The sequence below is a fragment of the Haliotis cracherodii genome, unplaced genomic scaffold (genome assembly GCF_022045235.1).
Source record: "Haliotis cracherodii isolate W230 unplaced genomic scaffold, xgHalCrac1.p SCAF_6, whole genome shotgun sequence".
Taxonomy (NCBI): Eukaryota; Metazoa; Mollusca; class Gastropoda; order Lepetellida; family Haliotidae; genus Haliotis; species Haliotis cracherodii.
In genome coordinates this window covers 10,364,764-10,379,877 of record NW_027266319.1, presented here as the reverse complement: position 1 = coordinate 10,379,877, position 15,114 = coordinate 10,364,764, and the positions used below count along the sequence as shown (strand labels likewise).

Genomic DNA, 15,114 nt, shown 5'->3' with positions numbered 1-15,114 from the left:
CTTCTGCAAATGATAATGCACAAAAGCAATATTAGATATTATCATACCTCCTTGTCAGAATGATGAGATCTGATTGGTCCTCATTGTCTTTTTAAACACTCTGTATCCCGACTTGGAGAATAGATTTCTAATCGGGTGAATAAATCCCTTAGACCCTGCCATGAGCAAGACAGGCTGCACATGGATTTATGAGAGGCAGAATAAATCCCTCATACCCTGCTTCCAAGTAAAAAGCTGCACGCTTTTTCCAATTTAATGGAAGTCACACGACATAGCACAAGCTAACCTCAGCTCAATCGAACAGCTGCTTTCTATAATTTGTTTATTTATTTGAATTATTTTACAATGTCATATTAAAACATGTCGGTAAGATAAATTCGTTGTAGCAGGATAACTCAGGGTACATGGGGTTTTATGCATCCCTCGTTTTATACCACTTGCCAGAGACTTATAACATTAACAAGAATAACAAAATGAGAAATTGTATGGAATAACTTTAATGCAATCAAAATCCATATACTGTCAGTATCAGTACACTTATCATGGTGTAAAGACGTGAACGTGAAGGAGGTATCACAGCTGAAATAACAGTAAATATACACCAGTGCTCACATGCTAGAATAAACTGACTTCAGAAAAACAGACTTCAAAATGATAATACCGATCTGCAATGTCTCAATAATACTTGATAATACTCTCTATCATGCCAATTAAGCCAAGCTGTTCCCTGCTGTCTACTAGACACTAGACCACTAAACACTGTGTGACAGTAATACTGTTTGGTTAGCTATGGCTCAAGAGGTTTTGGTCAAGGTGGAGAACTACTATAAGACAAGCAACTGATTTTTTCTAAATGTGTCTACACAACAGACTTCTCAAACGGATGCTGTTTATCATCTCAAATAAATTCTACATCACACAATCATAACTTTCCTTGCTAGAATTTTACCAAACCAATACGACAAAAATGCTTTGATTTACAAATTCTTTCAACTTTTCCTCTTTGCTGTGAACAGAACATATTATTCTGATATTCAAGAATATCATGCCATGATGTTGTCAAGCCTTATTTTGATCATTTTACAATTCCAAAAAATATACTTGCAATATTATTCAGAATACCAAAACACGAACAAGCGGAAAAATACAATCCTGTTAGTTTGTATTTGACTTCAGACAATGACCTCAGTGTCCAATCCAAAAATGGAAACACCATCATCAAAACTGGTAGAAGCTGTTAAGACATCTTGATTTAATAACTGCTGAGTATGCAAAACCACTTTGAAGGATTAATTACTGTTCTGATATTGCTGGGATAAATACAAGTCCATAAAAGCAGCACGATGTAAAGTTTGCATAATCAAACAATTCTAGATGTAAATATGTTGTACAACTATATAAAATATATCACAGAAAATAAATATATAGTGAGAGCAACACTTCTAAAAAATACATAATAAAATATACATATGTACATAATTTCTTAACAAGGATTTAAAAGATAATAAGTACACTAATGTTTACAAATTAACAACAAATGGGTTAGCATTATCTAAAACATATCATATCACTTCATTAAACATGTTGAAGTTGTTAAATTCTTTTACACAATATTCTTAACGAACATTGATGGATCTTGTTAAATAGCTGGAGACGAATGTGGACTGCTACAAGTTAGGTACTGTAGAATCCACCGTCATGTTTCCTTGAATAGCCGCCATTGGTGCCAGCGATGTGGGGGCTCTCTATAGTGACAAGGGAGATAAGTACGGTGGGATTAGTACTGTGAAGAAGAGCGACACCTGCCTTCATCAAGCAAGCACCTGATAACCTGACTACAGTTTGTGCTTGAGTGAGATCCAATGTTTTAATCAAATTTCCCTTAAATAAACTATTAAACTCATTATTCACTGTTAATTTGTTACTTCATGTGTTTAACACATAAAAAATATTCCATTATCTTACAATTTTAAGATACAATCGCAGTCAATATTGGCAATGAATTTTTACAATTCTTTTATAAAAGATCATTGTTCTAGAGTTTCAACAAAGAGCGGATAATTAATCAGAAATGTCCCACTTGTACATTTTTATTATTTTACAGCCTTGATCAAACAACTGTACTGCTTTAGTACCCCCTGTAGAAATTTGAACAAATTACGTTCCCATTTATATATTTAATCCATGTCCAGTTAAATTTCCATCCTGTTTAATCAATTAAATTTATGATACGATTTGTTTTGACTAACAAGTTATACGACCAAGGTGCTTCACATTGTATTCATTGCAATGCATCAAACAGTAGATGAGGCTGACAGGTGAGATGCTAGGATGAAGAAAAGCAAAGGAAGAAAGTCAGTCAATCCAATTTATGTAAACATGATTTATAATAATGTTACTCCAAACAAATACAGTAGAATCACCTGAATTTTGATCAGTTTCAAATTATTGATTTATCAAATCCAAATACATAAGGACACATTTTGTGTATTTTTTTTTAAAACAATAATTCAAAATCGGTCAATTTTTGCAATGTTTGACTAATTTTTCACGCACATTTAATGGGCATGTGAGAAGGCACACAGTTTAAACTAGTTCTACTGACTAGTAGCGACTAGCTCGACAGGACAAAAGGACATAGTTCACATCGGAAATAAGTCCTTGAATGTCCATGTAAGATGTCTACAGCAGTTAGTACTATGAGCAGGTAAGAAACTGAAAGATGAAAGAGGTTAATTGGAATGCAAGAGGTTATCAAAGCCACAGTTGTTCTTTAAACTACTGCATGTTGTAAACAGTGTGTTTGGAACACAGCATACCCTGTGCTGATGAGGTAACCCTGAAGTCTTTTTCAGTTATCCCAAATTTCATAAGATATTTTCAAGAATTACTGTGAATGTTAAACTTTTGTCATGATGATAAAAAATCAGTAGTAGTGCATGTTGTTGATTACAAAACTTTCAATTTTCATCATGTGAGAATGCTTATTTCATAAATAATTCTCAATTATATATATTTTTTTTTAAAAACCCAATTTCTTAATATGATAGTTAATCTGCCATTGCATGACAGAATAGAGAGTGAGTGAGTGAGCTGCTTCTATCAATATTCCAGCAATATCATGGCAGGGGATACCAGACCATTGTAAGGAATTGAACCCAGGGTTTCAGCGTGAGGAGTGAACGCTTTAACCACTAGGCTACCCCACCACCCCTTATGACATGAACTTTAGTCATGTGACAGAATCGCGTGTCCTTAACTTCTGTTGTGTAGTACAAAGAGTAAGCTGTACATAACAAATGAAACATGATGTGGTTCGGGATATTTCTGTTATGAATTTGTTAGTTTCTGTTAGTGCTCCCAGCAAGAGACTGGGCATTGCCAGTTTTAGAAGACATAAGCAGTTAGACAGAGGATTGTGAGATTCTAGACAGTGAGGAAATCAAGAGCAAAAAAATCCTCCGTCAGGTTTTCTAGAATAGCCTTTGTTTGTTGTCTGGGTATGGTGGCTCTCTGAAATAAACACGTCACAACATCAGCAAACTAAAGGTGAGGTGAAAAGGTTTAACGCCGCATTCAAGATTATTGTACTTAAGATATAGCGACACACATGCTTGTGTTTGTGGCTGCTTGTACAGCGTGGAATAAAGCCGTTTTTAAGAGCCAGCCCACTGAGACACCATGCGGTAGTTTAAACATGTATTCCACTCGGTAATACTGACTCAAAGCCGTTCAGTCCTTGTCTTATGCCCTTAATACAGGCAGGGTAACAACAAGCACCTTTTAAAATCGTTTGGTAAGAGGCGGCCTGGAATCTAACCATCGACCTCCTGCTCTCCGGGCAGACACAATATCCGCTACACTACAGAGGCTGTCATCAAACAAAGCGCATGAGTGAATATTGACTAACGCTGCTTTCAGCCATATTACAGCATATCACAGACACCTAGAGATAATCCTGTCTGGACCAGAAAAATAGTGGTTGACAGCATGACCCACTGTTGGGGAACAATGACACACATTGTGAGCACCCAATCTTCATTGACTCGGCAACAAGCATCGTACTGCGGGCCCCCTTCCTCATCAAGGGCATCAGTGAACGTGATCACAGACATCCATGATAGAAGACCCATGCATGTGTTCAGAATATATTTCCATGCAGCACTTCAAGGCACAACATATGTGTATCTGTACAGTCGAGACAAATATTTTCGTTTCTCCACAACACTTTACTTTCAGCAAGTCCACTATGCCCAGGGAAGGATTTGCTTCTATGGGACAAAATATTTTTTTTCAAACATTCCTGGGAACCAATTTGCTATTATTTTATTATACCAAAAATCCCAGGCCCCCTAAAAATCTCAGATTGGCCCCTTAATAATTCTGATCATTTGTGCTTCTCGCTATTTCTAATACTACCCACAACACTTGTACTAAAACATCAGACATATTTTTTATGGAGGAAATGATCTTTGAGTAAGCCTATATATTTCAATATGATAAATAAATAAATAAATAAATGATAAAATTATTACAAGAAATAATTACAAATATATGGAAACATAGAAGTATTTGTTTTACATAAAAAAGTGAAAATCAAAATTAAAGAATTCAGGATTTGCTTTGTGAGAGTTTTGTAAAAAATATAGTGTTTTGTGAAATGCAAACTATTGTGACTTAACATTATGCTGGAGATGAACCCACCAATTGCATTCTTGATGCAGTGAATGCTCTCTCTCTTCGTCTGTTCGGAGATGCTGATTGGATGGTCCATTGCGGGTGCTTGTGGTACTACTACAACTGTCCGGTTCTTTAGCACCCTCCTGTAACAAGCAGCAAGCTGACACTTCACACACAGCTACTTTATAACACTACAGTAGTGATGCCTCAATCAAGTCTGGCCGATCTGTTTTGCAAATATAATTTTATAGGTGAATATCACCGAACACATCGATTCTAGTCAAACAAAATCACAGAGGTCAACAAGGTTTCAGGGTTTCAAAAAATATTGACTGATTGTCATCCAAAATATTTTTTTCCAATTTCCAATTTTGATAATGATATAAAAGAATCAAAACTTAATGAAATCATGAAAATGTGTTACTGCCCTAAAATTCAATTTAAGACCGTTTAATTCTGTAATAAGTTGACAGAGCCTCTTACTTATAAGCCAGTACAAAAATTAGTATTAAAATCCATAAAGGGAAGTAACTGTATCTAATAACCTAAACATATACAGTTACATTTTGATTAAATTTATATTCTTCTGACCATATGTAAAATTTATTTGAATTTTTGGCATAACTTTATTAGTGTTGCAAAAGTCATTTTGAACGTTATGTGTCAATGGTGGTTATTCACATGAAGCATAAATGTTTGGTAGGACCACATAAACTCTAGCGGAAAAGAAAGTATACACCCAATACTGTTTTCAGCAAATAAAGTTTTGATAACATTTACAATCTTTTGGTCAAATCCAGTTTTCAAGTATATACTTTCTTTTGCCCAGCAGGTTATATGGTGTATATCATCAAGTAAAATAAGGAATGGACAACAAGCAGCTTTCTTCAATCAGGAACTTGCAGTAATAAAATTATCTTAAGGGTGTTTGGTAGTGATGGGGTACAGATGGAAGTTTAATCACTTATTTTAATGTCCTAATATGCATATATGATTATAATATACAAATACATAATAAAATGGTGACAGGTCACTGAAAACTGTCATGGTTCAGTGGTAGCCACTGATACTACATGTGGTCATGTACTATGTGCATTGTCAAAGTGTATAAAGTGGAATTGCATACATATGACACTGTATGTATTTGGAGGTTAGTGATTAAGGAAAAGATTGGTATACATATGTGTTAGGGCTGGGATGAGTCCAAATTTACAACCCGGGTACCCACCACCCTATTACCCGACCCTACCCGGGTACCCACTGTAGCTCTGAGGAGATGTCTCAAAATGTCCGATTGGGAACATTTTTACCATAGCCCTGGCAAAACGTATTTAGATACATTAAACAATCTGGTCATTCATTCATACACTGAAGTTGAAATAAGGTATATCTTTATTCAACATATGAAAAATCAGAAGGAATGGGTGCATAGTCAGAAAGAAATGTGAACATTAGTGACTTAAGTGTAACCATAGAGTTCTAGAATATTTTTGTCATCAAACAATATATCAAGTGACTAACCACGGGTCTGGGTAGTCCTGTGGGTATCCGGGTCCTACTCAGTACCCACCCGACCCGGGTAGCCGAGTTACCCATCCCAGCCCTAATATGTGTAATATTTTAAGTCTGCTCCAAATCCTACAGTGCAAATCCACAAACTTTTCTTTCGGGACGATTCATAGCCCCCAAAAGTGATGGATAGAAAATCTGACGTTTACGATGATCCAATGAAAGGACAAGGACCAGCAGCTTGGTCACATGTTATAAACCTTCCTGTTTTTTAGTATGATTCAATGACAACCTGTAAACCTTAACTTTTACTGAAAAAGAAATTTCGACAACTTACCCATGTTCCCTGCCAAGAGTCTCGGGCTGGAGAAGAGTTTCATTTTTATCCTTGAGGAACTCTCCATGATGGTCATATTCTGACTTCAACACAAAGTCCAGGCTGTCCCGGGGAGCCACGGGGTCGTAATGCTGAACCTCCCGCCTCGTGCTGCTCAGGGTGTGCTTTGTGTTCAGACGGTTCCATGGGTCCTGCTTCTGGGCCAAGTGTGTAGGAACACCGTACGGTTCTTGCTGAAATCGGAATGAAACATTGGAATTATATTTCATTTGCAATGTATGTAATATTTACATTAAAATGTTGGTTTCTTTATTGTCAAATCCTCAATAGAACCCAAAATACAACAACTCATCGTCAACAAATTGGATTGTGAATTTTCAGACACCTTAGACAAACTCTTCATTAACAAATATGGAAAAACTATTCATTTTATTTGCAGAATGATTAACACTCTAATTATATAAACAAATAGTTTTAGTCCACTAGCCCTTATAATAACATATAGCAAAACCCATTAAAATGGCAAACTTCTACTAGTCCTTACGATACCTAACTATTGAGCAGGTTATGTTGACACCAATTATTCAAAGACAAACAAACAAATATTTGTAAAGATGTCCTGACTTGAGTTTAGACTGGTCAGTCATTGTTTCCAAACAAGTGTTTGTAAACAAACAAGACTTTAGTAGGCTCAGTCTGCCAAGTATAATTAGGCTACTATTATTTCCGTTGCTATGGAGGATACATTTTGCAGGCAGAATCAGTATAACAACGTATTCCTGAACAGTAATTATATATAACCACACAAACAAACTAATTAAAGCAGAAACGTGAAATGAGAAACTTGTGTCGAATTTGCTCTGCGATTGAAAGTCATCAAAGTGATGATCGGTCAACTGAAGTCTGAATACTCGTGTATTCTTCAGCTTAGGTCTTACGATAAATTATACATATACTTACTAAAGTCTGTCGAAGTCCAGCGAAATTTTCATCATTCTGCAGCTTTGGGAAAGGGTAGGGATCGCGTAGGGACATCATCTTGGCAGAGAAGTGAAAGCACACGACTGACAGTTCCACACAACGTTGTATTAAATACTATAGCAACCAAGGGAATCATGGGTAATCCCCGCATTCGCCAAAACAATCTTTTGATATTTAATTATTTTAAATAGCTGTAAACTGTCTAGTATTTTGTATAGGAAATGTTGTTTTACTGACTATATATTTTCAATCCTATACTTTGTGATTTAGGGAGAAATAAATACCATACGGAATTCACCGAACGCCAACGAGTTGCGAATTGTATTTACCTAACAGCTAATGTTAGTTTTCTACCCTTCCCAACGGCTTCTGGCGAATTTCTTCAAGCGGTTCTTCGATTCCGAAAGTAATATTGTTATATGGACTTCCTGGTAAAAGTGAGTTCCTTTGTAGCAAAACTAAACTAAATAATATGTTCTTCTTATATATTTGTAAATATGTACACAATCCAGTCTGTAAATTAATTTAAATAATCCTTGTCTTGTCTGTTTCATCTGTATTCAAATGTATATGCTCCGCTCTGTAAATATTGTCAAGGCGGCATCGAATAAAATCATGTCTTATCTGTTATTACTTGTCTGTATGTGCTGTGGCCATGTGATTACATAACATTAATAGGTAAAATCACAGTTATTAAGACTCTGGCTCTTTCGACATTAGTTCATATATTTTCAGCACTTCCAAACCCACCCGATGTTTTTTTGAAAATTTAATCAACTATTTTATACATACATTTGGAATAACAAACCAGACAAAATCAAAAGGTACTTTGATAAGGTAATATGAAGCAAGTGGTCTGAGAATGATAGATACCCGCAAATTTATTGATTCATTGAAATTATCATTTTTAAGGACAAGTTTACAAAAACCGGCCTTGTCAACATTAAAGAACTTTCAATCAAAACAAATGTTCCTTTTGGGAGCAAATATTGATAAGTTTATTACTTTTGGAGGGATATATTGAATATTTGTGGTAATTACTACAGAAAACATAAAGTTGACAAACAAAGATATTTTGACAGAGCCATTATGGTTCAATCACCAATTTAAAAATATTTTCATTTTAAGACATTGGTTTAAATAAGGTTATTTATGTAGCAACAACAGATTTTTAACATTTGAGTAATGCTAAATATCCCTAAATCATGGAAAAAAGCAATAAATGGCAGATTTTGTATAATAGCTAATTTAAACATAAATAACATTTTGAGAGACTTGTTGATAAGAACAAAGGGCTACAGAATATTTTATGATAAACTCATAACTAACTTTCTTCTGATGTGTGATAAATGGGGAAATTAACTTAATCAAAGCCTTTTATGGAATACTGTTTTCACTAATTGTAGAATGTGTACCAATGATGTTAAACTAATAGATTTCCAGCACAGATTCATAAATAGAGCTCTATATACCAAAAAGGAATTACTGAAAATGAAGTTAACGATGATAACGCCACTCTTTTTGTGTCTCTGAATCTGAAAACGTTTTGGAATTTTCATTAGAAATTGAAGTGTACCTTAACTCGAAACTTGCATGTGATATTCATCCTACCATTCTAAATATTTTGCTACAACAAAAACAACTATCTTAACAACCATATAATTCTTCTTGCAAAAGATACATACACCAGTCAAGCATTAAGAACTCTGTTATGCTTTCCTTTCTTCATAAAAATATTGAAAGAGATATGTAAAATAGAAATAAATATCGCAATGAAAAGTAGTAATAATAATTAATTCGACAGAAAATGGAAGGAAATATCAGCCTACTTAATATAATTTATCAGTCAATCCAATATATGTATATCCCATATCTTGATGTTTTAAGATTCTATGAATTGTACACTTATATACCTCATGTACCAATGTTACATTTATGTCTACTGAATTGAAATAAAAATATTTTTTTTAAAAACAAAAAAGGAGTTACTTTGCAGCAAAAACTAAACTAAATAGTATTTTCTTCTTATATATTTGTAAATATGTACACTATCCACTGTTAATGAATAAATGAAATTCTTTGTCTTGTCTGTTTCATCTGTATTCAATCTCCACTCTGTAAATATTGTCAAGGCCACATCGAATAAAATCCTGTCTTATCTGTTTTTATTACTTGTCTGTATGTGCTGTGACCATGTGATTACATAACTGGTCCACCATCTGGGGTCGGTGACAGCCTGGTGCACCGAACCAAGACTAGTGCTGGTCCAAGCTGTGGTTCCCATGGCTAATACCGTATTTAGTCAATTAAATACGTTCCACAAGGCGATCTTAGGTGAGGTGAAATAGGGTTTAACGTCGCGTCCACGATTATTGCACTTATATAGCGACGTGCATGCACGTGCGTGCGTGGCTGCTTGTACTAGTCCGGACTGATGCCGAGTTATAGTGCTAGCCACTGAGATACCATGTCGCAGTTTAACATGAATATCCCACTCAGACACCGTATACTGACTCCGAGCCGACCAGTCCTTGTTTTAGCCCCTTAATGACGAGCGCCAGACAGGGTAACAACAAGTACCATCTATTTTGGTATGACGCGGCTGGGGACCAAACCTCGGACCTTCCGCTCTCCGGGCGGACCCTCTACCACTAGACCACGGAGGCGGTCTCAAGGCGATCTTAAAACTTGCGCTAAGGTGATCGTTTCTCCCTTACTTTAACTTGACTTAAGACAAACATGGCACTAAGATCACTTTGTCGAATGGGGCCCAAGCCTTCATCAATTTCAGCTTACTTTTAGACCCGGCCCATATCAGAGTCCAGGCTTTATTTCACAAAGATGTTGGGAGTTACGACCATATTAACGCTAAGATCGCTTTGTGCATGTGGACCATGGTATTCAAATTCAACGGGGAGAAATCATCAGCTGAAGGTGACCATGCTTTCCTTTAGGCACCGAGCCTTGTTCAAGAAAGCGATCGGAGCGCTACGACTGTCGTATAGGAGTAACGATCACCTTAGAGCTACGATCGCTTTGTGGAACATCGCGACATAGCCACATCGTGGGGATTCCGGGTTAATATTCTTCCTCAGCGCTTATGGATGTCCTAAGAGGCGACTAACGGGATCGGGTGGTCAGGCTCACTGACTTGGTTGACGCATTTCATCGTATCCCAGATGCGTTGATCGATGCTCATGATGTCAATCACTTGATGGTCTGGTGTAAACACGATTATTTATATATGCCTGGCTATAATAATACATAAAGAAGAGAAATATGGATGTCAACTTCTTTTTATGAGAAACACAACGTTTCTCATTTGTTATCGGCGCGTTGCAGTAGCCTAGTGGCTAAGGCGTTCGCTCGTCACGCCGAAGACCCTGGTTCGATTCCCACATGGGTACAAAGTGTGAAGCCCATTTCTAGTCCCCGCCGTGATATTGATGGAATATTGTTAAACGCACGCTGCTTAAGAAAATACTCACTCTCATTAATTTGGTTAAACACAGACGTTGTTGGAAAGCATTTTTAAAGCTCATTAAGGACGGAATTTCAATTTGCAAAATTTGTCTGAATTTTGGGTATCGATATACATATTTGAAACTTCACATGATGCAAAACAAACAGTTTCGCCATGTCAGATAATGCGTGTTATTTAGAGGTATATTTGTTTGTTGTTTATATTTCCGGAACAAGTGAACGATAATCCCTTTTGACTGTTGTTAAAGTACTGTTCTCTATTTCGAGACCGCACCAGTCAATAATTATCGTATAGGTCAAAGTACAGTCAAACTTTTAAATCAACTTTTATTATCAGCAGACGTATATTTTCAGGAAATATTTATAACAACAGCTGTTAAGAATATAGTATTAGACCTTTTTCCGTTTGACGCATGCGCTTCGAGAGGGAGCGTCGTAGTTTATTTTTAGTACAGTTTGGCAAGTGTAGGGTATCCCTCTCTTATCGCCAAGTGAAATAGAAGCCTGCTCGTGAGCGTTGGCTGTCAAATACCTCCTTGCTTATCATTTTGGATGAATGCAGAAATACGACACATCTACAGCTTAAAGTGGACATAATTACTGATATTTTGGTGCAATGTTAAGGAACAACTTGTGGCCATTTGCAATCGCATATTGTCTCCTGTTGATGCATGTTGATGCAGACGATGTTCCGACTTGTCAACCGGTAAGATTTTTACATGGTTATGTTTTATTCCCTGTAATGAACGTCGGTCGTATTTGTAGACTGTGTCATTGGGCAAATAAGCGTTTATATCAATAGGAACGACGACGCAGTTTGTAAGGCCCATTCAGCAGTAGAAACTAACAGTTTTAGTCCACTGGTCCTTATAATGATAAAATGTCGCAAAATCCTTAAAATGGCAAATTTTACTAGTCCATATGATACCTTAACTATTGGACATTTTGGCAAGGACTACATGAGTAGTACCAATTTCTAATGCTGCATTTTAATTCACAGATTAAACGGTAGCAGAATTTCTGCTGTCTAGGCCAATATGGGCCTAGTGTTGAGTGTAGATGATCACTGATAATGTTCCGTGAGATATAAGTGTGGACAAGTTAGAATAGTTCTATCTCAGTAACACTTTATTGTTGACCCATTATGACCCTTACAGATAAACATTGTGTAACATCTACGCTGTACCTTTCGTCAGCACCAATTAAGATATTAGAAGGACTTCTAAAAATACTGTTGGTCACTGTTTCTCTTATCTAGTAGCACCCTAATTTCCATTGCCAACCAATATTTGAAATTAAGTATGAAAGTGATGAGGTCCTTATCATAACCTTAATGGTAACAGTAACAATTTAGGGATCCCTAGATTCAAACAGTATAGGAGCAAACCTCATGGACCCCCTCTTAAAAGGCCTAAATTTGAACACTGCTGACCATTAATTATATGTTCATCTGATGAAGCAGCAAAAATAATTTTGATCAGGTATATACAATGTCACTTTCATGATTCACAAAACAACATTTCAAAGCACATGTTCGAGACACATATCATATTTTTGACAAGGAATATTGTGGATAACAACTTCTTTCACCTGATGAAGGGCAGAAAGACTCTCATATATGTGATTCTTAGTACATATTGTAGGCTATTGTGTGTTGATATTTGAGAAGGTAATGAATTTCGGCTATATCTAAAGGGCTATTGTTTCAAATAGGTCACTAGCCCTAAAACAATGTACATGATATAGTGACCATGAGACTACTGCATAAAAAACCAAGGCACCATACACAGATAGAAGCAGTTGGACATTATAGCAGAGTAAGTTACATTCTTCATGTTCATGCAGTCCTTCCAAATTTCATTTGGTCCACTTTGGCATTTTGTAACCCATTGTTCATAATTACGCATCTTTATCCCAATTTACATTGCTGCTTTTGAATTGGTTGTCCGTTGACTGCTGTTTAAGTGTTGCCACACAAAATGTGAACTATTACTCAGCTGTTACAATCATTATTCATCAATTTACAACTGGACGCGACATACTTGCTTTGGCGTCACAATGATCCCAGTATTTCAGGAGATAAGTTAAACCACATATGGAAGTTTTGCAACATCTTCGATTGCCTGGAATTGGAAGTGTAGTGTTTGTTTAGAGTGCTGTCTTATTTTTCCTCAAATGAACGACTGGTATCATTTTCTTATGATCATGTGCCTATTTTTATATATTCTCATTCATTGGTACTGAGAAATCAAAGTGACTTTCCTTGATTAAACTGTAGTTATCCATACAATCGCTTTTGAAACTAAGACTTTTCACTGTCCAGAACAAAATGCACTATTGGCCTATTATACTTAAAATGATTTGGGATGTGCTACAACATCATGACATGTTTTATAAGTGTCCTTGCACTGATCCATTTGACAGCTTCTAGTGGAATTACTTGATTGACTAATTGTTATCTTAACAGAGAGACTGTTGATGGTGTTCTTTCATTTTTCACGAATCCCATTTATGAGACACCGTGAATGGTATCTCCTCATTTATCAGACAGCTTGTCATAGGTTATGGTTGAGTAGATTACTAATCCATAGGCTCATACCTTTTCAGTAAAATAGATTCACCCAAACAAGGTAGTTGACTAGACACATATAGTTTAGTTGCATCAAACATTTAAACTTAACATTACTATTTCATGTGATATTTCATTAAACATCAATATTCTATAAATCTGTATTCATATGTTCATGTCATGTTCAGAGTTTAAACTAGGGTATTTCATAAAATCATAACAATGATAATAGTTATCCAGAAGATAAACGTCTTTGCACATTCACAGTTTTCTATTTATTCGACCAGTTTCAACAAGTTTTCCAACAGCATCGAAATACTGAAGTGGGGTCTTAGGTCCAATGACCAGCTAATCCTTCAGTCTGCAGAGATGATTATCAATTTCCCAATAGGTGTGCTTTCAGGGAAGAGGCAGGGCACCAAAGACATTTGGGAGATCTTGGTCTGCTCCACTTTCTCAATCTTCTTTACAATTTCAACAAATCTGAAGACATTCGCATGAAGACATCTGTGGAAGCCTTCTAGTTCTAGATTGTTGTTTGTCATCTTTGGTTTCATTTAATGAGTTCAGTTTCATATCAAAACAAAACTCTCTGGTTTCCTTGAATGAGTCCAATTTCATAATCACGATAATGGCCATAGTGTTAATATTATACATTGATCCTGAGGTATTGCTCAGCTCTGGACAGTGACCACTGTTGGGCTGATCCGTTGTAGCAGTAGGTGATTTCATCATGATCACAGTGTTCAGCATGTTCAGCATGGTCATGTATAGCTGTATTAAACATATTAAGGTCTACCCTAGCTCAGTATAATGGAACAGTCTTGTGTTTTATCTCATTTTACCAATGATTAGTGATGCATATTTTTATAGTAATTTGACAAATGGCACGGTTATTTATTTATTTATTTATTTGAACTATAAGTTCCCTGAAAAGTTGATTTTGTTGGCGTGAAAACTTGCAGACCTGTTGATTATGTCCAAGATCAAAGTTTTGAATTGTTCCCTGACACATGTTACATGCTCAGCTGTCCATATTCATGTGCATCATCAGTGCTGGGGCCAACTCCTGGCTTGTAGACATGGTTGTTGTGTGTATAATATCAGTTGTAGCAGTATAACGAGGGATGCATGTGGTTTTATGTTCCCAGAGGCGAGTGATATTAAACCGGGGGATGCATTAAGCCACATCCGTTGAGTTGTATAACAAGGGACACTTAAAACCATATGTACCCAACGTAATACTGCTACAACGAATGTATCTAGTATGGACATGTTTTAGTGTGACATTGTTAAAGAATTAACAGCTGTTAGAGTGAGCTGAGGTTAACTTATTCTATGTTATATGACTTTCATTGACTCGAGGAGGAGAAAGCGTGCAGCTTTTTGCTTCAAAGCGGGGTATAAGGGATTTATTCTCCTCTCAGAAATCCATGTGCAGCCTGTCTCATTTGAGGCCAGGTATAAAGGATTTATTGTCCCGCTGCGAAGTTAGAAACGTTCAGTTTTTGTCCGCTAGTCCTTATAATGATAACATATAGCAAAACTCTTAAAA

At 36.2% G+C, this 15,114-nt stretch overlaps 2 protein-coding genes across 6 annotated transcripts in view; one reads left to right on the top strand and one right to left on the bottom strand.

Annotated features, from left to right (window-relative positions):
• Window positions 1-1,826: 1,826 nt before the first annotated feature.
• Window positions 1,827-7,597, bottom strand: LOC139444987 (protein CFAP276-like). Its single transcript, XM_071226024.1, has 4 exons — window positions 7,487-7,597; window positions 6,527-6,759; window positions 4,705-4,823; window positions 1,827-3,513 (listed from the first exon to the last, which is right to left on the bottom strand). Exons 1-4 carry the CDS (start codon window positions 7,562-7,564, stop codon window positions 3,443-3,445), a joined length of 501 nt encoding a protein of 166 aa, XP_071082125.1. The 5' UTR covers window positions 7,565-7,597; the 3' UTR covers window positions 1,827-3,442.
• Window positions 7,598-11,417: 3,820 nt separating this feature from the next.
• LOC139446229 (endosome/lysosome-associated apoptosis and autophagy regulator family member 2-like) overlaps window positions 11,418-15,114 on the top strand; it is a 63,422-nt gene continuing 59,725 nt past the window's right edge. For all 5 annotated transcript variants that reach the window (XM_071227577.1, XM_071227581.1, XM_071227579.1 and 2 more), the window contains exon 1: window positions 11,418-11,696. In XM_071227577.1, coding sequence (XP_071083678.1) covers window positions 11,607-11,696 — 90 coding nt within the window. In that variant the 5' untranslated portion in view covers window positions 11,418-11,606. The remainder of the gene's footprint in view (window positions 11,697-15,114) is intronic.

Bases quoted from the DNA above. Each gene is read 5' to 3' on its own strand.
- LOC139444987 (XM_071226024.1), bottom strand. From the start codon at position 7,564: ATGATGTCCCTACGCGATCCCTACCCTTTCCCAAAGCTGCAGAATGAT. The intron at 6,760-7,486 runs GTAAGTATATGT...TTCCGATTTCAG, and splicing joins CTGGACTTCGACAGACTTTA to CAAGAACCGTACGGTGTTCC. The intron at 4,824-6,526 runs GTAAGTTGTCGA...TGCTTGTTACAG, and splicing joins ACTCTTGGCAGGGAACATGG to GAGGGTGCTAAAGAACCGGA.